Source organism: Lactuca saligna, chromosome 7, assembly GCF_052625555.1.
Source record: "Lactuca saligna cultivar CGN05327 chromosome 7, ASM5262555v1, whole genome shotgun sequence".
In the NCBI taxonomy this organism is placed as follows: Eukaryota; Viridiplantae; Streptophyta; class Magnoliopsida; order Asterales; family Asteraceae; genus Lactuca; species Lactuca saligna.
The window spans coordinates 156384606-156411989 of NC_136423.1; the positions used below are offsets into that span (position 1 = coordinate 156384606).

Consider the following 27384-nt stretch of genomic DNA (forward strand, 5'->3'; position numbering starts at 1 on the left):
TTAAAAACAAGTACGTTACTCCAGGCTCCGAACTCGCTTGGGTGCCAAAATTAACCACTTAATTTTGCAGGCCTTGTGCAAGGAGGATCAACAAGATGAATGGTTGATCGATAGTGCTTGCTCCTTGCAGATGACCGGAAGGATGGAATACCTTCGGGACTTCAGGAAAGTTTTCAATGGGGGTAATGTCACTTTTGGAGACAATGCAAGTGGGATTATCTGAGGTTATGGTGCTCTTACTACTGGAAACTTCTCAATTCAAAAGTTTGCTTATGTAGAAAGTCTAAAGCACAATCATATAAGTGTCGGAAAACTATGTAAGGCAGGCCATCGAGTTGAATTTGATGATCAATTATGTTACTAAATTACGAATGATAGAAGTAATTGCCTTATTAAGTCCAGATCTAAAGGTACTATGTACCCCCTGGACGTCACTTTGATCATTGGCAAAGCACAAATTTGCTTTCTATCAAAAGTTGTATCTGAAGTAAGATGGATCTGGCACCGCAAGCTTGCTCATCACAACTTTCAGTAGATCAACAACTTGGCCACAGGGGAACTAGTCCGTGGTCTCCCCATTTTGAAGTATCACAATGACACACTCTGTCCGACGTGTGAGTGTGGTAAGCAGTCAAAGGAAAGTCATCTATCCGTGATCGATTCTTCTATTTCAGATCCATTGGAACTACTCCACATCGATCTCTATGGGCCATCTACCGTAGCCAGTCTTCACCACAAGAAATATATACTGGTTATAGTGGATGATTTCACACGTTTTACATGGGTCTTCTTCCTTCGACTCAAGTCAGAAACACCATAGGTATTCATCAGTTTCATCAAGGATATCGAGCTTCAAATCAAGCTACCAGTGCGATGCATCCACAGTAACAACGGCACATAATTCACCAGTTATCTTCTAAATGATTTCTTAGTGTCCAAGGGTATAAGTCATAACTTCTCAGCTCCTTATACCCCGCAACAAAACGGTGTTGTTGAAAGAAGAAATAGAAATCTGGTAGAGGCAGCCAGAGCTATGATCATTTTCGTCAATCTACCTCTGTACTTCTGGGCCGAAGCCATGGCCATAACTTGTTTTGTATAGAACCGCGACATAGTTTGCAAATGTCTTGGCAAAACTCCTTATGAAGGTCTCAACAACCGAAAACCAAATGTCCACTTCTTCCACATTTTTGGCTGGAGATGCTTCGTGATCAACAACCAAAGTCATCTCAACAAGTTTGCTCCTAAATTTGATGAAGGCATCTTCCTAGGCTATTCAAACAATAAGATCGCATATTGCGTTCTATTCAAACGTACGAGGTTAATAGTTGAAAGCATTGACGTGAAGTTTGATGATTCCTATGTATGTAGTGCTGCTCCCTCCTCTGAAACAAAATCAATTCTTGAATCTGATATTTCTAATACTTCGGGTCCTCTAATTATAGGTAAAGTTAACTATGATGATCTTTTTGATCCCATAGAGACTGCCAAGTTATCTGAAGTTCTGGTCTCTCCACAAGCTCAATTACAACCTGCTGAAGTATCTGGGCCTGCACCTTCTGATGGTGTGACGTTAGGTACTTCCACCTTGCCGGTTGACGGGGAAAACTCCACTCCAGATCATACTAAAACCATCGAGGTTCAAGTACTAATTGAAGCATCTCCGTCCATCCGTAGGGTATCTCAACCATCAAATGTCTCGTCTGACTCTGATGATGAAAACATAGAAACTATTGATACCAGATCTGATCCAAGAATTGTGACTCTCCCATCAATCCATGGGGAACATCCTTCAATACCGACAGGAATCCCATCTGAAGCCTAGGAGGGACCACTTCATTCTACCGCAACACCAACAATTCAAGACATCTCCGTAGGATCAGCAGGCTGTTCTCAAGTCTAGGGGGAACTGCCGTTCCCTATTTCTGAATCCTCTGACATTGAAGATGGTACTTCTACCGCAGCTACTGATCATCTTCAACCACATCTTCATGTTTGGACGAAAGACCATCCACCTGGCCAGATCATTGGCAATCCATCGGTAGGCGTTCAAACCAAATCTTCACAAGACTTATCCGATCACTGCCACTTTTCAGCATTCATGTCCTCGATAGAGGCTCGATCAATCAAAGAAGCCTTATTAGAACATGATTGGATCTCTGCGATGCAGGAAGAACTAGCAGAATTTAAACGAAATAGTGTGTGGGAACTGATTTCAAAACCGCAAGGTCACACCATTGTTGGCACCCGATGGGTATACAAGAACAAGCTTGATGAATTCGGATCCGTATTCATAAACAAGGAAAGACTAGTTGCAAAAGGCTATAGTCAACTCGAAGGTGTTGACTATGTTGAAACGTATGCTATGGTAGCTCGAATGGAGGCTATCCGAATCTTTCTTGCATACGCAGCTCACAAAAACATCAAAGTTCATCAAATGGATGTTAAGAGTGCATTTCTTAATGGGGAACTAAAGGAAGAGGTTTATCTTCAGTAACCTCCAGGCTTTGAAAGTGTAGAATTTCCTGATTACTGCTACAAACTCAAAAAAACAGTCTACGGCTTGAAGCAAGCCCCAAGAGCGTGGTACGAGACTCTCTCTGAATTCCTTGTCTCATCCGGATTTAAAAGAGGAGTAATTGATCCCACTTTATTTAGAAGAGAAAAGGGTGAACACCTGATGCTTGTACAAATATATATGGATGATATCATCTTCGAATCCACAGATCAGAGGATGGTGGATGATTTTGCTAGGTTCCTGACCAACAAATTTCAGATGAGCATGAATAGAGAGATTAACTTCTTTCTAGGACTCCAAGTTAAACAGATTCCTCAAGGAATCTTCATCCATCAAGAAAAGTATACCTCTGAGCTGCTGAAGAAATACTCAGTGGATAACTGCTCTTCAGCTAAGGTACCATTGGCATTCAGCTATAAGATCTCTGTTAACCCCTCCAGAGAACCTGTTGATCACAATACCTATAGAGGCATGATTAGGTCTCTCATCTATCTAACTGCTAGTCGACCGGATATAGTGTTTGCAACGGGTGTATGTGCAAGGTATCAAGCTGATCCAAAAATGTCTCACACGACCGCAGCCAAACAAATCCTTCGATACCTAAAAGGAAGCAAGTCTCTTGGCCTATGGTATCCTACGGGCAATGACTTTAGTCTTCAAGCGTTTACTGATGCTGATCATGCTGGTTGCAAGCTGGATAGGAAAAGCACCTCTGGTGGATGTCAATTCTTGGGTGGAAGATTAGTCAGTTGGTCCTCGAGAAAAGAAAGTTGTGTGTCATTGTCTACCACAAAAATTGAATATGTGGCTGCTACCAGCTGTTGCTCACAAGTGTTATGGATGAAAACATAACTGTTGGACTACGGGTACAAAATGCTACGGATACCAATCTATTGCGACTCTAAGAGTGCCATAGCGATTTCTCACAATCCTATCCATCACTCAAAGACCAAGCATATTGAACTTCGGTATCACTTCATCAAAGACCACATTCTGAAATGTAACTTTGAACTCATCTTTGTGCCTACACCTGAAGAGATTGTTGATGTGTTTACAAAAGCACTTGACTCTACCAAACTCAATGTATTCTTACAAATGTTAGGAATGATGAATCCGGACCCTTAATTCTTCTAGAATTGATAGCCTCCGCGGACCATTCATGGTCTCCATTGTTGTTCTAAATGAAAGATATTTATAATAAATGGTTTTGGAATATCCTGTGAACTACAGTCATATAGTGCAGCCATATATTATACTTACCTCTCATTGGTCTTTTTTTGTTATTACTAATCTCTTTTTCAAGTGCTCTTCTTAGTTTCTCCTACCGTGATCATTCGCAATATCAAAGGATCCATCCGTAGTAATGAGTCCATCTGCAACATCTTTTTCTTAAAATAAATAAATAAATAAATAAATAAATAACTTTTAAAAAAATAAACCATAGTGTGCTACTTAATGACTCTTCATTAAATAGAACATTAAATAAAAAAAACATTCCTTAAGAAACTGACATCTTTCTTTTTCTTAAAAACTTTTGTGTCAGACCTATATTAGGTGTGATAAAAAAAACATTGGCTTTCCATAAACACATCCCAAAACTGTCATTTCCTTTACCCAGAACATCCCATCAGTTACAACCTTCACTACCTATCCACACGTGTGCCGGAAGCTGACATTTCATTAAATACTAGCAGTTTTAGAAAATCCTCAAAATCGTTTAGAAACCGTTTTGTTTTTATGTGGCTAAGATTAAATCTTAATCCAAGAGATTCCCCCCCAAAACAAACCTTAGTCTTATCTTTTTTTACCTAGGGTAAAATCCTTTTACAGTTCATCCTCTCCCCTATATAAACCCTTCGTCTTCTCTATTGACACTTTATGCTTTCAGAACCCTCAAACCCTCAAAAACTCACTACAATCACAGCTTCTCTAATTCTCACACATTCTCAATCTTCTACAATGGTGAAATCAAGTGTATCAAAGAAACAAGCTAAGCCCTCTGGATCTCGAAGCTCCAACCCCACACACTCTCCCACAATTGCTTCCAGTAACTTCAAAGCAATCTTCGATGATCATTCCACATACAATGCCCCACTCAAGTTGATGATCAAGTTCTTACAGAATCATCCATTGTATGGTCCATTCGATGCTTTCAACGACGTGGTTCCATTGTCTACGCTCTTCAAATGCGCTTTTTTCTGCATATCGACCACTCAACAACCTCCAAGAAGTTCATCTCAACCTAGTTGACGATTCATTGGTTATACTGTCAAAAGAGAAGTTTCTTAACGCCATTAATCTTTTGATTCACCCATCCATAAAGTTTTTCACCCCTTCAATGGCTGACATCACATCTGCTCTCTATCAGATGGGATACCAAAAGAAGATTAAAGGTATCGGCGAATTCAAGAAGAACGAACTGCCCGCAGTGTGGCAATACGTGTGCCACTATGTCATCAGCAGTCTTTCCGGTAGAAACGGAGGCATAGATAATATGGGTCTCCAACTACTGGAACTTGTATGGAGCATTTTCAGCGGCTACAATGTCAACTACGACCAAATCTTTTGGGATGATTTCCTGCAGTACATTCCCAAGGAAAATCCTAAGGAGAAACCAACCAAGCTCACTTTTGCTAGGTTTTGGTCCTTGTGCATCTTGGATCTTCATTCGGATGAAGGTATTAACATTGGAGACGACATCAACTTCTTTATCACCAAGGATATCAAAAGGTACTCTCCCTCATCTAATCAAAATCCATTTGGACCTATCTGCAGACTCCCAACCTACATTCTTACAACACTTGGTCTTTAGACTGCTGATGTCTCTGACCACATAGAGGCTACGGAGGGTATTGACCCATACCCACCTACACCGCCTCTTCCATCTGCAGTTGTTGCTCCTGAAGGTACCACAACCCCTTCCTCTACCACTCTATCCAATGTCTCTGGAAGAAGAAAACGGTTAGTATCAAAGAAAACACCTCCAACTCCCAAGAAGAATGCTCCCAAGGCAACCGCACCCACAAAGAAGCGTAAGTCAAAAACGGTCGTTGTATCTGACAGTGACTCCGGTGAGGATGCGTAACCTATCGCCATTCTCAAAAAGAGAAAAACCATTACCACAAGCCCAATGCGTGACCGGACTGATACCGCAACCTCTCAACAGGCTTCGGTAGTCCTTGGGGTTCCCGCAGACCCATTGAGTGCAGCCATCGAATTCCACTCAAGCTCATCAAGTGAGCCTGTTTCATCACATCGTGGAGATACCCCACCAATATCACCCCAAAGGGATGATTCTGGTTCTCGCCCTAAGGTCTCCAGGGCTTCCCGACTGCCTTTCTTTTTTGCTGAGGAGATGAACTCCATCCTTTTATCTGCCACCCAAACACTGCAAACACATTCCCCACCGCATGGTGCTTCTTCTGCCCATGTCAGAACTGAGCTGAGGCCAGACTTGACCACGGGTTAAGGAGACCAAGGACGCTCAGGAAATCCTACTCTGCTTAAATCTATTTCAGGTGGTTTAGGCACGGTGAGCACTAATGTGCAAGGATCCGTGAACCCAAGGGACCCCTTGGTGTGAACTCAAGGAATTGACGGTGGTGACTCTAGTGATTCTTGGAGCCGTTATCAACCAACTACCGAAGCTGAGATCAAGAAGTATGAAGCTTTCAAAAGGGCCTTCCAAGCCCATAAAGATCAACAAATCAAGCAGCAACAACAGAAAGAACAAGAACTCCAAGTCGTGGCCAAGTATTGGGCAAAATGCTATCAACAATGCCAATACCGTAGCCACCATCCTCAAAGTTCAAAGTTGGGTGGATCAAATGGTTGCATCTCTTCAACAACAATAGGCAGATGCAGCTGCCTAACAAGCATCAAGAGTTCCTCCTACTCCAATTTTTGAAGCTTCTAAAGATGAAGGATCCGAGATCAAAATCAGCTCCGCTCCCACTTTTGGTTTGGATAATGATGACATCCAAGAGGTAAACAAACCCTCCCCCCTCAGATGATGAATTAATGATGTCTAATGAAGGTGAGGAATCAAGTGGCTCCCACCACTCCACCTCCAAACCAAACAAGAAGAAGAAGAAGAATGTGGTGACCATAAAAGAGTTCTTATCTCTCCAGGCCAAAGTTGATCAAATCCTGGTTGCGGTCAAGACAACTCAACCGCAACCAGATGACATTCTAGGATCGCTGTCGCTTGTTGAAAGTATTGAGCGACTAGAAGAACGTGAAAGATTGGCAGCTGAGCGTATCTCATTGAAAGTTGAAATGGGGATCCACTCCTTTGACAATAATCACAAAGCTGACCACAAGGAATTTGTGGCTACCGTTGATCGACTTATTTATGAGGTAACTGCAGTAAAGATGGATCTTTAGGTAGCCATCTCGGATCAAGCTCCCAATTCTAAAAGGTTGATTGCTGATACTCACTCAGCTTATGAGTTTGCAATCATTGTTCTTTAATCCACCATCAACAGGCTGCAGCGCTCAATAACTACCAGCTTCCATGGTCCTAAGATTCTTCTTCTGGTCAAAGAAATCCATAAACTTCTCTTCAATCCTTCAATTCCCAACAATCAGCGGTTGGTATATGCCATGAAATCCCAATTCCAACAAGTTTTCTCTAAGTTCGATGGCCTTCGTTCTTGGCTTGAGGAAACTTCGGGGGATGCATTCCTTAAGAGGGGGAAGTGATGAAGAAGAAGCTCATCATGATGAAGAAGAAGCTCATCATTCACATCACTCTCATCACTCCCATCGCTCAATCTCACCACATCAATCTCCCCCTATTATTGTTGTAAAAATCCCAACTCCACATCAGAGTCCTCCCATCATCACTGAGAAAATCCCATCACCGCAACCATCCCGTCACTCTCCACCCCTTATTCCAGAAAAACCTGAAACTCCCCCACACTTCAAACTTCTTGCAGAACACATGTCTTCTCCAAGCTCAACTGATTCCCCTTCCAAAACCCAAAAGAAGAATGACTGGAGGTCAGCGAAACTTGCTGAAGAAATCTAGAGACTAAGTAGCTTTGATACGGTCATGGACAAAATTCTTATCAATTCTTGGGTCAATCCCACCAGAGGCTGCAAGATGAAGATTATACTCCCCACCTCACATACGTAGAACCTCCTCTGGATGGCTACTGGGATGTTCCCATCTCGCCCAATGCCAGATACTTCAAGGCATTTGAGCAGTTTGACCAAAGCCTTCCCGAAGCCAAGAGATTGCCTATGGAGTTTGAGAGACTTGCATAATTCTATGCTAAGCATGCCTCCCCCATAGAGCACATATGGTCCAATTCCCGGCCATCCGCAGTTGTGAACTACAAAGTCTGGAGATTTATGAAGGCAAAATCCTATCAGTACACTCTCACCCAAAGGGGACATGACTACATTCGCACTCAAGCAGATTTTCCCAACATGAACCTAGAAAAAGTTTTTCTTATAGCCAAAGTATTTCAGAACAAGGCTGAGAAACATCCAAAAATTAAGACTGCACTTGATTGGTCCAACAACTTCTTGATGGAAACCGTGTACGACTTTGCCAAAATTGATGAGGATATCTATCCCATCGTTTCCAAGAAGGTTGATCTACCACCTCTCGACCCCACACCGATGCCCACCGAAGGCTTTGCTGATAGATCTTTAGGTGCAACAAACTTCCCAGAACATGGCATCATTTTCAAAAGGAAGACCGATAACGTCAAATACTTTATTCCCATAAGTGCCATGCATCGACTCACTAGGAAGCAGCTTGACATTTGCCGCATTGCAGTAGAGAAATCCAAATTCACTACCGCAGAGGTCAAGTTTAAGATCCTGAGGAGAATCACCTGGTTAAAGAATGTAAGGAAGTTCTGGTGAATCTTGATCAAATATATTCATATTGATAAATGATCAGAAGTTAAAGAGGTCACTTAGGGGGAAATTGTTGAGTCATTAAAAGTGAGGCTCTTGAACTTCTCCCTACCGCAGTCAGCACCACAGTCACAGCCCAGATTCTCTACTTCAGCCATCCATAACCGAAGTCCTTGGGACAACAGTCTTTATTTTGTACTTAGTCTTTATTGTCTTATCACTTTTATCTCTATTATCGATTAGACCTTGCATGGCTACTCATAGAGAACTTTTGTTGTAACTGTTATATGTCTATAAATAGAGACCATGCTCATTGTATCAAACACGCATCTTCACTCTAATACATATTCTCTTGATTTATCCTTTCTATCTCTTTCTTACTCAGCCATACTACTTAACTGTTACATATCAGATTGCAATCACTCTTCGGAGCAAGTCTTTGTGACTTAATCACGAAGTTTGATCTCACTCACTAACATTGGTTTGAATGCATTCCATGTTATGAATCAACTTATGTGTATACTTGATATAACAATTGTTGTCATTTACTTTTCTTTATTTTCCGCATCTAAATATCTAACCTTCTAACAATCTAACATAATATTATTGTTGAGCTTATAGATCCTCTAAGATTAACTATTCCGCTAAATACTTGTTCTAACTTTCGTTCAAGTGTGTCTCAAAGTTTTTTTTTTCAATACATAACTTGAGGACAAGTTATGGAAGACTTTAAACTAATAAAAGAATGTAACTTTTCTTTATTTTGTAACTTATGGAATTAATTAAGGTTTTATATTTTTTTTTATTTGATGAAGAGACTCTTGAACCTCTATAACTTGAGGACAAGTTATGGAGTCATAAAACCATTTAATGAGGACAAGACTCTTCATATTGTAACCTATTACAACTTTTAAGAGTTTTAAGAAACTTAACTATGACTTTTCAAGTAACTTGAGGACAAGTTACAAAAACACATTTTAGAATCAACTCTTAGATTAAAATGGATTGAAAACATATTATCACATAATTTTCTATTAATCTAAATCCACTCATAAGATCAAAATAATTAAAAAAAAAAAACTTTTGGATTCCATAACTTATGGAGTTTAATGTTTGTTTAACGATGAAACTTTTCATGTTCCATAACTTAAAAACAAGTTATGGAATTCTTTAAAACATTAACACCAATTTTTGTAACTCCATAAAAAAACTTTGAATCAATTTTTTTAAACCTTTTCATATTCATAAATTATGGAGGTTTCAAAAAACTCTTTAGATCAAACTTTTAAAACTAATAAAATAATCATATCATTTTATCTTTTACTAAATTTGACCTAGTTTAAATCATATAGCAAGTTATTCAAATTTTATAAATAATTAGTTTTTCACAAAAACAAGTAATTATCTTAAAATTTGACAAACGCCAATTTTTTTTCCAACTTGAAAATAAAATATTTGCATCAATATAACAAAAAAAAAAAAAAAAAAAAAAAAAAAAAAACTCATGGCTGTGATACCACTGTTGGGTTTTGAGAATTCTAACACTGCTAAGTGTACATGCAACCCTAAATACCTTGGATCTATGTTTTCTCTATTATAAATGCAAATATGAACTTTCCCAGGTATTCATCCTAACCAGCATAATAACATTGATTCATATGAATATATCAAGTTAGAATTACATACCTATTTTATGTAGAATGTCTTCATGAAGCTTGAGTGCCTAGTGCCCCAAGTGTGACACCTCAAATGGTTCACACAACACCAAATACACATGGAATAGATTAGAGAGAAATCCACACTTCATAAAAATCAGCTAGCCCTTCATTTTCACACACATAGTGGCCGATTTTGTCAACAATAAGATGCTTATATAGTTAGTGACAATTAGGGTAAACCCTAACTGTCATTGCTTTCCATTTCCTTGGATCCATGGGTTCAAATACACCATGGAGCATCTTTTAGGTTTTAGTCCATGTTGACAATCCATGAAGCATTAGCCCACAATACAAGTATGGATGATTTACACAATCAACCCATATATTTAAATAGTCTTCTTTTGATCACTTAATTAATCCTAGATTAATTCTTGATCAATACTAATTAAATAATCTCATTAATATATTAGAGTTTATAATATATTAACAAACCTTAAGTGTTATTTCTCTCATAATAGTCTATCCAAATGCATGATGCCATGCAACCCAAATGGACCATGTCGGGTCGGGTCAAGTCTCACCAGTTATAGTTATGGACTTAGATATTAATCCAACAAAGTCACCGATTGAATTTGCATCTAGAAGGTCTAAGAACAGCATGCATAACCTCATATTAGATCCAAAAATTATTTCTTCGTTAAGCACAAACCCTATATGATCCCTTCCTTTCTTCCTTTCCTGCAAAAGACACATACTCTCAAATAATGTTCTGAGTCTTGTACAATTGAGAGATGCCTCCAATCATGTGCCTGGAACAACCACTATAAACAAACTAAAATCTGATGATATGCCTCCATAGCTGCTCCGACACAAAGCGGGATCAGTTGGTCTTTGGAACCCAGTCCATTTTGAAACTGGGTTTTCCTTTGTCATATTTTCACAATACTGTCTCCCATGACATATCCTGTTTATCACAAACAAAAGATATAAAAATATTAGAAGCATTAGATGAATTGGGAGATTGAGCCTTCGGAACCCATTTGTAGTTGGGTTTAACCCATTTATTTTTCAATCTGATGGGTGCCTCAGCACTTGATTTTGAACTTGATGTCGGCCGTTGAGATGACTTTGACCTAACCGGTCTTTGTTTCACTGGAGCATCTCTTGGATTGGACTTCTTGGCCAAATTTTCCTTCTTACCCTAGGGAGTTGAACTCTTGCCATTGTTGGCATTCCAGTCGCCATTACACTATTTTAACCTTGAAGGGCTTCTTTTGGGGTATATCCCTCTTGGCGCGTTCTGCTACCCTTGTGCATAGTAGGGAACGTATGCGAGATTTGGACAGTTTCGGGTAATCTGTCTAGGTGTTCCACAGTGAAAACAAGTCTTTTTCTTCACTGGGAAGTTGTTTCTTCCTGCCCCTGGTGGCGTGCCCTTGCCTTGTTTCAGGTTGTTCCCACATACACACTTGCAGCAAGCAGGCTGTTTCACTTGATTGGGTGGCCTGTACTTCTCAATAGTAGGTTGATCAGAAGTAACTGAGTTAGAAGCAACATATTCAGAGTTCAAGGAGTCATTGGATTGTTCAATAGTGTTCTCCTTGTTCTCATCCTCTACGGCTTTACCTGCACATGAAGTAGAAACATCAAAAACGTTCACCTGAAAAGCCTAAGTAGACCCAGATGGTATAGTCTTAACTGAAGCTGGTATAGGGGTTTGGCCATATTGACTAGACATTTCTTCCTCATTGGTCTCAAGTGGTGGGTTTTAGTTTTCATTAAAAGGCGGTGGAATACTGTGATACCCTAGACCCTTATTTTGATTATCTTTGAATTTTAATTGCTTCTCAGTCATCGAGGTAACTACCTCACTTGACACATCATATTTTCTAAAATTAAAATCTACATTTTTAAAAAAAAATTCAATGTGTCAGGCTCGGCAGACATAGAAGCAAGTTGTCTCTTAATATAGTCATAATTTTCACATTTATTGCTATATTCTTCTTGAAGTTTTCGGAAATCGTTGATTTTGGTTTCTAGTTGTGCTTTTAATGGTTTTTGACCTTTCCTAAGTGTATATCCTTCATATTTAAGGTCCTTATATTCTCTTTTTAGCAAATCAATTTGTTCACGAAGAAATTTAATTGTAGTTTCACATGATGGAGTACATGAAACTTCATTGATCGGGATGATTGTGGAACTCATTTATTTGTATATACTTTTTAGGTTATTTTATATATATTTTTTATATATATTTTATATTATATTATATTATATATATATATATATATATATATATTGTTTGAATTGCCCTTTGACTTAAAATTTAAAAAGTCAAACTGAAAAGCTAAATTTGAAATTTTGAAAGATAAATGAAAAATTCAAAGTTTAAAGTGAAAGGTCAAACTAGAAAAGTCAAAGTCAAAATTTAAGTAAAAAGTCAAAATCTAAAAAATAACATTTTTGGGTAGAAAATGTAATTTAAAAATAAAGAAAATTGATTTTTGGGTTAAAAGTGTGAAATTTGCGAAATTAGGTTCGAGATTGAGAAGCGATTTGAATTAAATTAGGGAGGAGGAAACCATCCTACAAGCTAGCTCAGATGGTAAGGCGCGTGTTTGTTGAAGCAAGGCACCCGGGTTCGATCCCAGGCAACCCCAAAACTTGATCCTTATTTTTTTTAGTGTAATAGATGCGAACTTGGGACTCTAAGCGAGGCTGGCCACATACCGAGCCGCACACCCTCGTCGCACACTCCGAGCCGCACACCGTGGTTGCACACCGAGCCGGCCGCACACATCGAGCCGCACACCTTCAACAGCTTCACGAAAAAATGACGTTTTCATCCTTTATTCCTCTAAATCTCGATCAAAAACTCGTTTTTATGAAAAATGCAAAGAACAAAACCCCCTTATTTTTCAGAGATCTATCCAAGAACGCCAAAATCTTTTCAAAATAAGGTCAAATAAGCTCCAGGTCTGACAAAATTGATTCATACAATCGAAGCTCTAATACCACTTGTAAGTCCCCAAAATGCTTGAGTATCAATTAGATCCGTTTGATGGTTCAGAATCCCAATCAAACAGATGATGTCAAATCAAAATATAAGAGAAGGAGAAGAAGAAGTTGATGAATCTTGTATTATTTGATGATTAGAATCCAAATACAACATTCACACACACACTCACTTCATCTCTCTAGTTTCTCTCTCTACAATATGCTCTCCTATCTTACTCTTCTAGCCGTACACTCCTCACCCTATATATATGAGACATGGGCCACCAACAAGACACGAGTGTACAGCTGCATACGCGTGTGCGGCCGTACACAGCCACAAAATTACAGAAATATATATTTTCTTAGAAAAGCAAAGTATAAAGCAATATTTAGAACCAACACATAGATACTTAATGCCTGATGTGATATTCAGATTTTGATGTTTTGCAGAATCTAAGAAGAAAAAGAAAGCTTAAGAAGAGTAAGCTGAATTTGATCGTGAGAGATGGATTTCGGTCGCATAGTTTGATGATCAAATTTTTGAACTACTACTTAAGAGTTATAATAGATTGCTTAGGAAATATCTAGACACACATTTTTCAAATACTTGCATTGTAAGGACAAATTTTTTCTGTTATTAGTAATAAAAGTGAATTTTGATTTGTTTTGTTTACATTTCCATGCAATGGCATTTATGAAAATTGGTGGTTATATTTCTATTATTAGCAATGTTAAATATGGATTTGAGTCTTAGTTATATCATATTGTGGTAAATGTCATAATTGACAAAGTGGAAAGTAATTCTCATCACCCAAGTTTCAATTGAATAGAAACTTGGAGTCATACAATCCAAATTGTGTGATCTATTAGAATCTTGATCTTTGAAAGATTAAGACTAATTCGTTGCTCACATGTTTTACGTGAGTCAAAGTGAAGGACAAATGGATCTAGTACTTATTGATATGAACTGGTCAGATCCAACACAAAGGATGATAAGTCTATTCGTCATGATTGACTGCTGGTTCAGTAAACATGGTTATGCTTATAAGATTAAATGTAATTCTGATTCTTTGAAAAGTTTCAAAGAGTGGCAGAACGAATATGAAGAATCTATTAGGTAGAAAGATAAAGGTTTCTTCAATCTGAAAGGAAAGGAGAGTATTTTGGTATCGTGTTTATGATTATCTTAATGATTGTGGAACCATGTCACAATTGATCCTCGAAGAACATCTTAGTGAAATTGTTTCGACTAAGAAGAGGAATTAAATATTGTTGAAATGCTTTAATCGAGAGATGAGTTATACTTCGTTTCCAATCAAGTTTTAGAGTCATACTCTTGTAACTACAAATCGTATCTTGAAATTTATTTCAATCTATGTAGGTTTATAACACCTCATGAAATGTGGAGTAGAAATATTTTTGTACTCTATCACATTTGGAATTGGTAGTTGTGTTGTTTTTGTTAAAACATTAAGACCAATTCAGTGAAGTGTTTTCCTTATAAAAATCCACACTGACTTTTAAATATTTGTTTTTGCTTGTCGAGGAATGTTCCTTAACATAAAAACTTATATGTCAAGAAGTCCGTGGGAGTCTTTTTTATTTTGAAGAGTTTCAGGAGTCAATCAAGAATAAACCTTTTAGCTATCACTAGCACACGACATGAGGTTGATAACCTATCGTGTTAAGTTGACATATTATTGTCTCCGTGCACCTTCATGTTGAGTTGACAATGCTTATGAGTTCTATGGTTTTCATGTGAGTACAAAAGTCGAAGCACGTTGGTCAGTGATAGTACATTGGTCAATGGAAGTGAGATGCTTGTCAACTTGGAAGCGCTAGTAGGCCCTTTTGCTACTAGAAGGCGAGAAATTAAGAATAAGAAAAGTTCAATTCATGAAACCTAAATTTGATTTTTGGTTTTTGTCCTCAACCTTATCTTATTATTGTAGGTTGGAAATGACAAATTTACATGGATAGGAACACATGATGGGTTTTATGCATAACAAACAATCCTATGTGTGTATGCAACCCTAATTACTTGGATCTATGTTTTCTCTTAGGAATGATAGCTGGAATCTCAATGGGTTGGAGGCTCCTTATATAGTTGAGATGGCTTAGAGCCGAAGCAAGGATTAAGATAAGGGAACCCCAATTGCTTTGATTAAGGACCAAGCAAGCCTTAAACCTTTTATAAGGAAGCCTTATGGCCGAAAATTCTAGAGTCCCTCTAGAATATTTCATCCAAGCCTTTTAGGAGGGTTCTAGGGCTTCTTCCTCAACTATAAATAAAATACCAAATAGCTCCTAGACTTTTAATTAATTCAATTAATCCCAAAATTAATTCCAAATTTATTTATGATTAACCATCAATTAAAAGTATGATTTCTAATTAATATATTATTTTCATAATACATTATTAAATCATTTACATAAATTTATTATTCCAAATAATATATTCTTCCTCTTCCTTAATTACTCATCCCATCAAGTTGCTAGTATGAAGGCAACCCAAAGGGACCATGCTACTATTAGTTTAAGTACATACCAATTATAGGTATGGGCTTAGACACCTAATCCAATAGTCTCCCACTTGGATAAGTCTAATAACTATAACTACAAGTATAACTTCCAAATTTTACAAACAAATTGTAGCTCTCAAAGCTGTTGTCAAACTCTGACCTAGTCAGTTACGTGTCCTAAGATAAGGGATCATATAATCCTACGTTGTACAAGATATCATGTGGACAAATGAAATGGAACATAATCATTCTCATTTTCCAAAAGTTTATTTCCCGATTTCGGATTTGTAATGACAAAGAACTTAATTGAATACATCAATTTAGTCCTGACTGGGCTCGGCGCATAAGTCAACACCAAATCATCGAGGGGCCCAATATATCGCATTTTCCCTTTAGGGTAAAAGGAACAAATAAGATTTGACCTATATGCTTGCACTATATACTCATTATATCATACACAACAATACATTTTATAACATCAAGTTACAGATGCATTTAAGCATTATCAATGCACAACCAACTCGTAAATAGCACCTCATATTTCTTAGTTTAAAGATTATATGATATTATCGTCTCAGAATTACTCATGATAAATTCCATGAAGTAATTCTTTAAGCACAAGTTAATCCAATACTTAAATCCCTATTTCAAAAGTACTCGTGAATGTTGTAACAAACCATTACCATTTCTAAACCCTTAGAGAATCTACAACCCAATTCACGACAATCTTAATTCACAACTTACTTCCAAGGTATGATCGACTGTGGATGTTTTCAATAATCGAATTATTCGGGAAGTAAAATATGCAAAATGAAACAAAATGATAAATAATTGACAAAAGATAGTAAACAATACTCATGTCTGATAAGGTGGTATTTTATGTCGACGAGGTTTTTTTATATCTACTCTACTCAGACCCTTCATAAGGGGATCTTCTAGATTCTCTTCACATGATACCCTCTTTACGACAAGGTTTCCTTCTTCTACTCTATGTCTGATAAAATGGTATTTTATGTCGATATGTCACTATACCAAATAACTCTTAACTCATCAATGCCACCAAGCACAAGTACCCAATCCTTAGTTCTTCGTAGATACTTAAGAATGTTCTTGATTGCTATCCAATGAGCTTTACCTGGATTTCCTTGATATCGACTAACCATGCTCAAAGCAAAAGCCACTTCAGGGTGAGTATATATCATAGCATACATGATCGATCCAATGGTGGAAGCATATGGAACTCGACTCATTTCCGCTATCATATGCATCGGTAATTGGACATTGTGTCTTACTCAGTTTAGTATTGCTCTGAATAAGAAACTCTCCTTTCTTTGAATTCTCCATGCTAAAATGTTTCAACATGTTATCCAAATATATGCTTTGACTAAGTCCAATTAGTTTCTTACTCTTGTTTCTCAAAAGCCTTATTCCCACAATATAAGCATCCTCTCGTAGATCCTTCATAGCGAAACACTTTCCAAGCCAGGACTTAACTTCCTGTAAGGTTGGAATGTCGTATCCTATAAGTAGTATGTCATCAACACACAATACCAGGAAAGTGACCATACTCCTACTAGCTTTGACATATACAAAAGATTCATCCTCACTTCTAGAGAAGACAAACCCTTAACTTTCTTGTCAAAGTAAAGATTCCATCTGAGAGAAGCTTGTTTTAATACATAGATTGATTTCTCAAGCTTATACACTCTATTAGAGTATTTAACATCCACAAAACTGTTGGATAAGGTGTCTAAGTCCATAACTATTTCTGGTATGTACTTGACCCGACCCGGCATGGTCCATGTAGGTTGCATGGCACCATCCAATTGGATAGACTAAATAAGAGAAATAACACTTGTGGTTTATTAATATATTATAAGTTCTAATATATTAATAGTATTATTTAATTAGTTTGATCAAGAATTAATTTAGAATTAATTAAGTGATCAAAAGATAACTAATTAAATATATGGATTGATTATGTAAATCATCCATAACTTATATAGTGGGCTAAGAGGCTCCATGGATTATCAAGTTGGGTTAAACCCATAGGATGCTACATGGATGCTCCATGGGAGTTACAAACCCATGGGTCATGGAAATGAAGAGTCATGACACATTAGGGTTTACATGGTGTAACGCTAGATGTGTCACACTGTATAAGGGACATACTATCCACCAAAACCGGCTACACTAAGAAAGAAGATGGCTAGGCCGATTTTTAGAGTGTGTATTCTCTTAAAAGTCATTCCAAAATCATTTGGTGTTGTGTGAAGAATTTGAAGCATCACACTTGGGGTGCTAGGCTCTCAAGGTTTCAAGGAATCAAAATCAACTACAAGGTATGTAATTCTAGCCATCCTTTTAAGATAAAAGTTCCCCAGGTATGCTAGATAGGATTATGAACCTTGGAAACCAAAATTTTCATGTATTTAGACAAACATAGATCCATGGTTTATTAGGGTTTCATGTACACTTAGGAAGTGTTAGAATGCTCAAAAAACATAAGTGGTATCAGATCCTAGGCTTGTTTGTAAATACTTGATGTAAAATAGTGTTAAAAATAGAGTTTTTTGTTGTCTGCTTAGGGGACTCGACGAGTCCATGGGGAGGACTCGACGAGTCCAAGTGTAAATGCAACCAACTCGGCGAGTCTGTTAGTGCACTCGACAAGTTGGTCATGCAAAATGCAGAAATTCGATTTGTGCTACTGGAAATGGACTAGTAACATTACCCTAAACTGTTTTGGTATTATAAAACTTGTTTTAGATGGTGTAATGGTTGTTCTAATCCATTTACAATGGCTAATATCAATTTTTCATGATTATATGTGTTCATATGTTCTTGAAATGTTGATATGAATATTCATGTTCTTATGAGTTCTTGATAGATCATAGGAGTTACTTGTTTATATGATTAATTCATGATCTTTATGTGTTTTAATGGAGTCCATAACTTATCCTCAAGTTCTGGATAACCAAAAGCCTCTTTGTGTTAAAAGCCATTAAAAGAACACATAAGGTATAAAATGAAGAGTCTTCATTTTAATGACTCATAAGTTATGAATGTGAAAGGTTTTGTAAAGTTACAAAACTTGCCCTCAAGTTTTGGAACATGTAAAGTCACTTAATAAACTTTAGTTCCAACCCTTAGAATTTTAAAAGTTAAAATTCAACCCTTAGACTTTATATTATAAGTTAATTATATATATATATATATATATATATATATATATATATATATATATATATATATATATATATATATATATATATATAACATTAAGTCGTCCTACCGCTAGTTCGCCTCATTCACGAAACCGGTCTATAAGGGGGGTATAAGGATGTTGCCTATAAAATGGCAACTTAATGGGTATCGACTCTCACCCACCGCTTCCTTGATCGGTGGAGGGTCGTTAGCCGAACGGGTAAGAAAAGGACTTATAAATTCTCATTAAAAGTATGATGAGTATTATAAAGTAACTAAATGTTTTATGAAATTTCAAATCCTAGTTACTTTAGGGAAAATGTGAATAAGGTGCTAATCCATGAAATTACACTTTACACTTTGTTTAAGTCGTTGGTGGAGCGAGTGTGGTTAATCGACACACTAACTTGGACTTAACAAGGTAGGTAAAGGGTGACTTAGGGTTTATGATAGTATTAGTGGAGCGTGTGTGGTTTACTAGCACATCGATTAAGTGATAAACTTTAAGGGTACCAAGTGATTTGCATGGTTACTTCACACCTCATTTTGTGATCCTCGGTATCCCAGTCACAAAACTTGGAGGGCACACTCGAGCTTGAAACATGCCATTGAAAAGTTTAATGAATCTCAAAGAATTTAGGAATTTCTAATAACCAATTAAAAACCTAATATCAATATTTCATTTTTCATGGTGGAAATCGGTGAATCGTCATTCACCTACCTTTCAAATATGTTATAGCTTGGATTACGACATACCTCTTCTAAGTAATAATATATTGTGATTGGATCCTAGCCTTAATATTATAATTGGGTGTTTTATTAAGGACTCTCTTAATATCTAAACTAATCTTGTTCTCTTCATTCAGATGTCTTCAAACAATGTTGCTTCTGGCTCTAATCCTAATAGCTACTTTACCCTTATGAACTTATGTGGGAAAGTCACTTTTCATGGATCCAACTTCAACGAATGGATCAGAAATATCAGGATGATTACCCGCTACGAGGACAAAGAATATGTCCTCGATAAGGAGCTTAAGGAGATTGATGAGACCACTGCAACTCACCAGGAGATCGCTGACTTCCAGGCACATGAAAGGGATGCTACCAAAGTAGCATGCATAATGATGGCCACCATGACAGCGGAACTCCAAAAGTCCTATGAGGACTTCTACCATTTTGAAATGCACCAAGATCTGATGGAAAAATACCATCAAAGTGCATGACAAGAGAGGTGCGAAATCATTTGCTCCATGATAACAACCATGATGAAGGATGGAGAGTCCGTCACGAGCCACATGCAGAAAATGCAAAGTTATGTCGATCGGTTGCTGAAGCTTAATGTGAACTTCCTTGAGGAGCTTGCAATACATATCATTTTGCACTCCTTACCATAGTGTTATGATCAATTCCGCATGACATATCACATGATTAAGGAAGAGGTCACACTCAGCAAACTTCAGGGACTCTTCAAGACAGCAGAAACAGGTGTTAAGGGTAAGTTGGTTGTAAACATTTCTACTCCAAACTCCGCCCTTGTCTTGGAAATCGGGAAAGGTCGAGGGAAGAAGCGAAAGAGCTCTTCGAAGGGTACTAAGGCTAGGACCCTTGATGGCTCTTCTTCAAGTAGAACCAAGGAACGTTTTGTTACTCCTTCTTCTGACCCAAAAGAGGATGAATGCTTCTATTGCCATGAAAAGTCACATTGGAAGCGGAATTGCCCAAAATAACAACAAGATGTGAAGGATGAGAAAGTTAAACCTTACCATGCAGGTATTTACACTATCTTATCTAATAACTCACTCCATTCTAACTCTTGGGTCCTTGATACCGGTTTTGGTATTCATATATGTTCTGATTTGCAGGGACTAAGAAGAATTGAGAATGTGGATTTAGTTTAGATTTGAATAAATGTTGTTATTCGCCAGAAATGGCAAGAAATATTATTTCCTTTCATGCATTGTATAAACAAGGTTTTACCTTTTCATTTGATAATGAAATTGGTTCGATTAATGCTTTCTTTAATAATGTTCTTTATTTTAAAGCATTACCTTGAGATGGTGTGTATGAAACATTATATGTGGTTGATAACTTAGGAAACAATGTTTTGTGTATTGATTCTGTTAATGATAATAACTTGGATAAAGCATCATTATGGCATTGTTGTCTTGGACATATAAGCAAGAAACGCATAGGCCAACTCCAAAAAGATGGTGTCTTGGAGTCATTTGACCTAAGGTCAGATGATAGTTGCAAATCATGCTTACTTGAAAAAATAACAAAGTCACCATTCACAGGTTCGTGTGAGAGGGGTGAAGGTTTGTCGGATCTCGTACACACGGAAGTGTGTGGACCCGTCAAACATGCCACAAGAGATGCTAATCGTTATTATTTGACTTTTACTGATGACATCAGTAGATATGGATATGTCTACTTAATCAAGCATAAGTAGAGACTTTCGAAAGGTTTAAAGAGTTTAAATAGGAAGTCGAGAATCAATTGGGCAGGAACATTAAGATGCTTCGATCCGATCAAGGTGGTGAGTATCTTAGTTCAGAGTTCCTCGACTATCTTAGGGAATGTGGGATTGTCTCATAATTGACACCTCCCAGGACACCGCAATTGAATGGTGTCACTGAGAGGCGTAATCGAACCTTGTTGGACATGGTTCGTTCCATGATGAGTCGAGCTTCGCTACGAATCTCATTTTAGGGGTATGCCTTAGAGACTTCCGCCCATATCCTTAATCTTGTCCATAAAAACAAAGTTGCCAAAACTCCTCATGAGATGTGGACTGGTAAAGTACCCAAACTAGACCACATCAAGATTTGGGGTTGCGAGGCTTTCGTGAGACGCGAGACTCATGATAAGTTCGAACCCCAAAGCGAGAGGTGTATTTTCATTGGCTACCCACAACAATCCTTCGGTTACCTCTTCTACAGACCTAGTGAAAATGTGGTCTTTGTAGCAAGAAGGGTTGTCTCTCTCTCTCTCTCTCTCTCTCTCTCTCTCTCTCTCTCTCTCTCGAGAGAGAGAGACAGAGACAGAGACAGAGACAAAGATTTCATAAGCCAAGGAAATAGTGGGAGGCAAGTTGACCTTGAAGAAATTTAAGATTCAAGTGGTGAAGGAACTTCAAACCCTAGCACTCAACTTAGGGAGACTCTAGATCTAGGTCTTCTCTGCAAAAATGAGAAAATATCAACTCTTAAGGCTCTCCACAAGCTCACACACTCACAAGGACGATGACACACTCTTTTAGGGTATTTCAGGACAGAGGAGACTGCTAAAGAGGCCTGCTAAGAGGCTAAAGGCCTTTAAATAGGGTGCAACAACCTAAAATTAGGGTTTCCTTCCCAAACACCAACTCGCTAAGTTGAGGCACCCTAACTCGTTAGTAGGTTCATCCAAATTTACTAGTGTACTATCACTGATAAACGTATCACCTTCTGTAGTTACATGGAATCAATACAGCACAAGTGGAACACTAACTCTACTACAACGTCTAAGAGGTAATGATTCGTCAACTGGTTCAACCGAAATTTCTTCCACATATTGATCGCTAGTGTTAGAGGTTCCTTCACCATTTGATTCTTGAATTTCTTCAAGATCAATTATACTCCCATTATCTTCTTTGCATATGAGCTCCCTCTAGTGAAAGAATCCCCTTTGTGCTACGAAGACCACATTCTCACTAGGTTTGTAGAACGCGTATCCAAAAGAATTTTTTGGGTAGCCGATGAAAATATATTGCTTACTTCGAGGATAAAGCTTGTCGTGAGTCTCTCATCTAACAAAATCTTCACAACCCTAAACCTTGATATGTGGCAATGAGCGAACCTTCGTTCTCCATATCTCGTGAGGTGTTTTGGTAGCCTTCTTTGTTGGGACTAGATAAGAATGTAGGCAGAAGTCTCTAAGTCATACCCCATAATGATATTGGAAGTCAAGCTCGACTCATCATGGAACGAGCCATGTCCAACAAGGTTCGATTACGCTTTTCAACTACAGTTTGAGGTAGTCGTGGAACTCGATACTAAGATACTCACCACCTCTATCAGATCTGAGCATCTTGATCTTCCTGTCCAATTGATTTTCGACTTCGTGTTTGAACTCTTTAAAGTTTTCAAAGGTTTCTGACTCATGCTTGATTAAGTAGTTATAGCCAACATAACCCTAATAGATATAATCTTAGCCACTATATAACAGCCCAAATTTTTTACAGAAAATTTTAACTTTTAATTTCATAAATATCAGTCACAAGATGTTTAAAAATCACATTACATGTCCCTATCATTTTAAAATTCAGAGTACCGAAACTAAATACGAAAACACCGGGGGAACGCATGTTGTGCCATTAATCCACGACCTTGCCCTTACCAAAAGAAGTACCTGAAACATGCAATAAAACTGTGAGCTCAAACTTAGTGAGTTTACCAAAACACTCGAATCATATACTCACATAATAACATGCATACACATAAACACATATAAGTTTGCTATGGACTCCCTCCATGGTCTTTATTGAAATGCCATGGGCTACCCCCATGGTTATATATCCCTGAGCCATGGGCTCCTCCCATGGTCTTGCCAAATGCCATGGGCTCTTCGCTTGGTTTACACATAAGTCCACATACAATTCTAATAGTAAACAATTACATATTCCCATACAAATCATTCCATAACCATTGATGGGACGACCTTGGTTCCTTTGATCCATGAGTGTGGTGAAAAGACTCACCTCAAATACTGAATGATAGTTGAATAGGTGCCAAATCTGAATATCAGCTCTACTCAACCCTAAACAGAAAAAATTCCTGAAATACAATTCAAAATGCCGTAAAATCCCTTAAAACTCAAAATTGGTCAAAGTCAATGGCCCGAGTTGACCCAACTCACCGAGTTGTCCTTCAACTTATCAAGTTTCTTCGTTAACTACATAGATCGGGAAAACCCTCATCAATTCACCGAGTTCAATAGCAAACTCTCCAAGTTAGCCATAAATCCAACAACTTAATGCATTAAGTTGTTTCCATCGAATCAAGTAACTCCAGTACTTAGACCTCTTTCAAAATGATGTCTAGAAGGGTATGGAACCATCCAAGTTGAGTCAAACCGAAACCCAAGAATCATTAGTGTGGGCTTGACCCATTAATCCCTTAAAATCTCAAAATAAGGTCCAATATGCAGATCTGGTCCCCAAAAGCTGGAAAATCATGTAAACTTTCCAACTTTACGTCCATGCATGCTAAAAGGAACCCTAAGGCTCAAAATGGGTTTAATAATTGACTTAATGTATGAATGGGACCTAAGACCTAGTAAAGTTTTCAAATTTAAGCCAAATAAGGACATAACATGGCTAGATCTAACATGGCAACCCCTAGAATACTCAACTTCTTGGTCAACTAAACCGTGAGCACAAAATCCAGATAAGAACCCAAAATAATAGATCTACACAATAACAAGGCAAAATGGCTGAAATGGGTAGGGAGATTATGGATCTAGGTCTTTTCTCCAAGCTGTGCACCTTCAACTTCAAGGATCCTCCAAAAGTGAGCAAATATCAACTCTTAAGGCCCTCCAGAAGCTCACACACTCACAAGGATGATGACACACTCTTTTAGGGTTTTTTAGGACAGAGGAGACTGCTAAAGAGGCCTGCTAAGAGGCTAAAGGCCTTTAAATAGGGTGCAACAACCTAAAATTAGGGTTTCCTTCCCAAACACCAACTCGTTAAGTTGAGGCACCCTAACTCGTTAGCAGGTTCATCCAAATTTACTAGTGTACTATCACTGATAAATGTATCACCTTCTATAGTTACATGGAATCAATACAACACAAGTGGAACACTGACTCTACTACAATGCCTAAGAGGTAATGATTCGTCAACTGGTTCAAACAAAATTTCTTCCACATATTGATCGCTAGCGTTAGAGGTTCCTTCACCATTTGATTCTTGAATTTCTTCAAGATCAATTGTACTCCCATTATCCTCTTTGCATATGAGCTCCCTCTAGTGAAAGACTCCCCTTTGTGCTACGAAGACCACGTTCTCACTAGGTTTGTGGAACGCATATCCAAAAGAATTTTGTGGGTAGCCGATGAAAATACATTGCTTACTTCGAGGTTAAAGCTTGTCGTGAGTCTCTCATCTAACGAACGCTTCACAACCCCAAACCTTGATATGTGGCAATGAGCGAACCTTCCTTCTCCATATATCGTGAGGTGTTTTGGCAGCCTTCTTTGTTGGGACTAGATAAGAATGTAGGAGAAAGTCTCTAAGGCATACCCCATAATGATATTGGAAGTCAAGCTCGACTCATCATGGAACGAGCCATGTACAACTCGATACTAAGATACTCACCACCTCTATCAGATCTGAGCATCTTTATCTCCCCGCCCAATTGATTTTCGACTTCATGTTTGAACTCTTTAAACTTTTCCAAGGTTTCTGACTTATGCTTGATTAAGTAGATATAGCCATATCTACAATAATCATCAAAGGTTTCATGTAATCTCAAACGAGTAGTAACAATTATTTAAATATAAACATAACCCACTACTAAACACTAAAGAGTAAACACCAAACTTGGTAACAAGTGACGATCTCCTATTGCCCATAATCATGTTCATCTTCTTATGCTCTACATCTTCACTTCTTTTTTAGTCCCTACAATTCAGAACAAATGTGAAAGCTACATCCTGTATGAAGGACCCAAGAATTTGAATGTGGAGAGGTTTTAGATAGAATAGTGTAAATACCTGTCTAGGTTGGCTTCACCTTTCCATCCTTTATGTCCTGCAAGTATTTGGGGAAACTTCGTTTCAAATGCCCTTTTTCAAGACAGTAAAAGCAAGTAGCCTCATTATGATTAAAGGTAGGGGAGCTTCAGAACCATATTTGCTTTTAGGGACATTTCTTGACCTTGCTTGGGACTTTCCCTTCCAGTTCTACCTAGGAGGAGCTTTCCTCTTCTTCCCCTTTCCTTGCCCTATTGCTAGGACAGGAGCAACAATAGTAGGAGTGGAGGCAATACTTTTTCCCTTCATCACACTTACATTGGTTCTCAGCAACCTTTAAAGTTGGCTCAACATGGCTTCCTCCTTGTTCAAATGATAGGTCATAATGAACTGATCATAACATCTAGGCAATGAGTGAAAGACTATGTAAATAGCCAATTCCTCATCGAAGTTCACATTGATTTTTAACAGAGGATCCACAAAACGTTGCATCCGTTGCAAGTGGGTCGTGATGGACTCTCCATCCTTCATCTTTCTAGTAATGAGGGACTTTACTATCTCGTATCTCTCTTGACGAGCTCGTTGATGGTACTTCTCCATCAAGTCCTTGTTCATCTTATACGACCAATAATCCTCATAGAACCTTTGTATCTCAGGAGTTATAGTATCCACCATGATGCAAGACACTTTGGTTGCATCATTAAGTTGTCTTCTATACTCAGCTAGTTCTTTAGGACTAGCTTTTTCTTCATCAATCTCGTGTATTTGTTTTTCGAGTACATACTCCTTTTCCTCAAAATGAAAAGCCATCTTGATGTTTCACATCCAATCATTGTAATTGGAGCCATCAAAGGTGACCTTTGAGCAAATGCCCAATAGAGAGAAGTTATTGGATCAGTTGTTGTTGTCGGAGGAACCGGAAGCATTGTTGGAAGTTGACATCTGAAAAAGAAGAAGAAGGACAAGTTTTGCTTAGATAGGAAAATCCTTAATATAACACCCAAATTAAATATTAAGGCTATGATCCAACATAATATTTCATAATTCAGAAAAGAAATGTCGTAATCTATTTGTAAATTATTTGAAGGTAGGTAAATAATGATTTACTAATTTCATCATGAAAAACGAAATTTGAATGTATTAGGTTTTGAATGAAATTATTAGGTCTTTTGAAATTCATTGAACTATTCATTGGCATGTTTAATATCGATTATGCCCTTTCCAATTTAGACTGGGATATTGAGGATCACAAACAAGGTGTGAATAACCATGAAAATTAGTTGGGTACTCTCGATGTCATTTATCACCTAATTAAGGTGCTAGTTAACCATACACACTCCATTAATACATGATAATTTCAAGACACCTTTTTCCATCCTTTATAAGTCCATATTACTATGTCGATTAACCACATACGCTCCACTAACGACTTTTATAAACTGTAATATGCAATTTCATGGAATAGCATCAAATTCACATTTTCCTAAAGTAACTAAGATTGAGAATTTAATAAAAGCATTGAGTTACTTTATTAGTTTCATTATACTTATTAATGAGGATTAAGTGTCCTACCAAATTTGTTTGGCTAACAACCCTCCATTAGTTAAGGAAGCGGTGGGTGATAGTGGACACCTATTCAATCGTCATTTTACAGGCAATTTCCTTATACCCCCCTTATAGACCAGCTTCATGAATAAGGCCTACTAATGGTAACACTTGCTTTTCTTATACATATATAATATTAAATATCTAATTTTATAATATATATATATATATATATATATATATATATATATATATATATATATAAGGTGTATTTTAAACTTTTCAAAATACTAGTGTTTTTAAATTTATTAAAATTTAAAAAATT

The 27384-nt window shown here is 37.6% G+C and overlaps 1 protein-coding gene across 1 annotated transcript; it reads left to right on the forward strand.

Annotated features, from left to right (window-relative positions):
• The first annotated feature begins 2101 nt into the window (after positions 1–2101).
• Positions 2102–2497, forward strand: LOC145007377 (putative mitochondrial protein AtMg00820). The gene has a single exon (XM_078966324.1). The coding sequence runs from the start codon at positions 2102–2104 to the stop codon at positions 2495–2497; it is 396 nt and encodes a 131-aa protein (XP_078822450.1).
• Positions 2498–27384: the final 24887 nt, after the last annotated feature.

What these genes read in the sequence shown, in the direction of transcription:
- LOC145007377 (XM_078966324.1), top strand. Translation starts at nt 2,102, where the DNA reads ATGTCCTCGATAGAGGCTCGATCAATCAAAGAAGCCTTATTAGAACAT.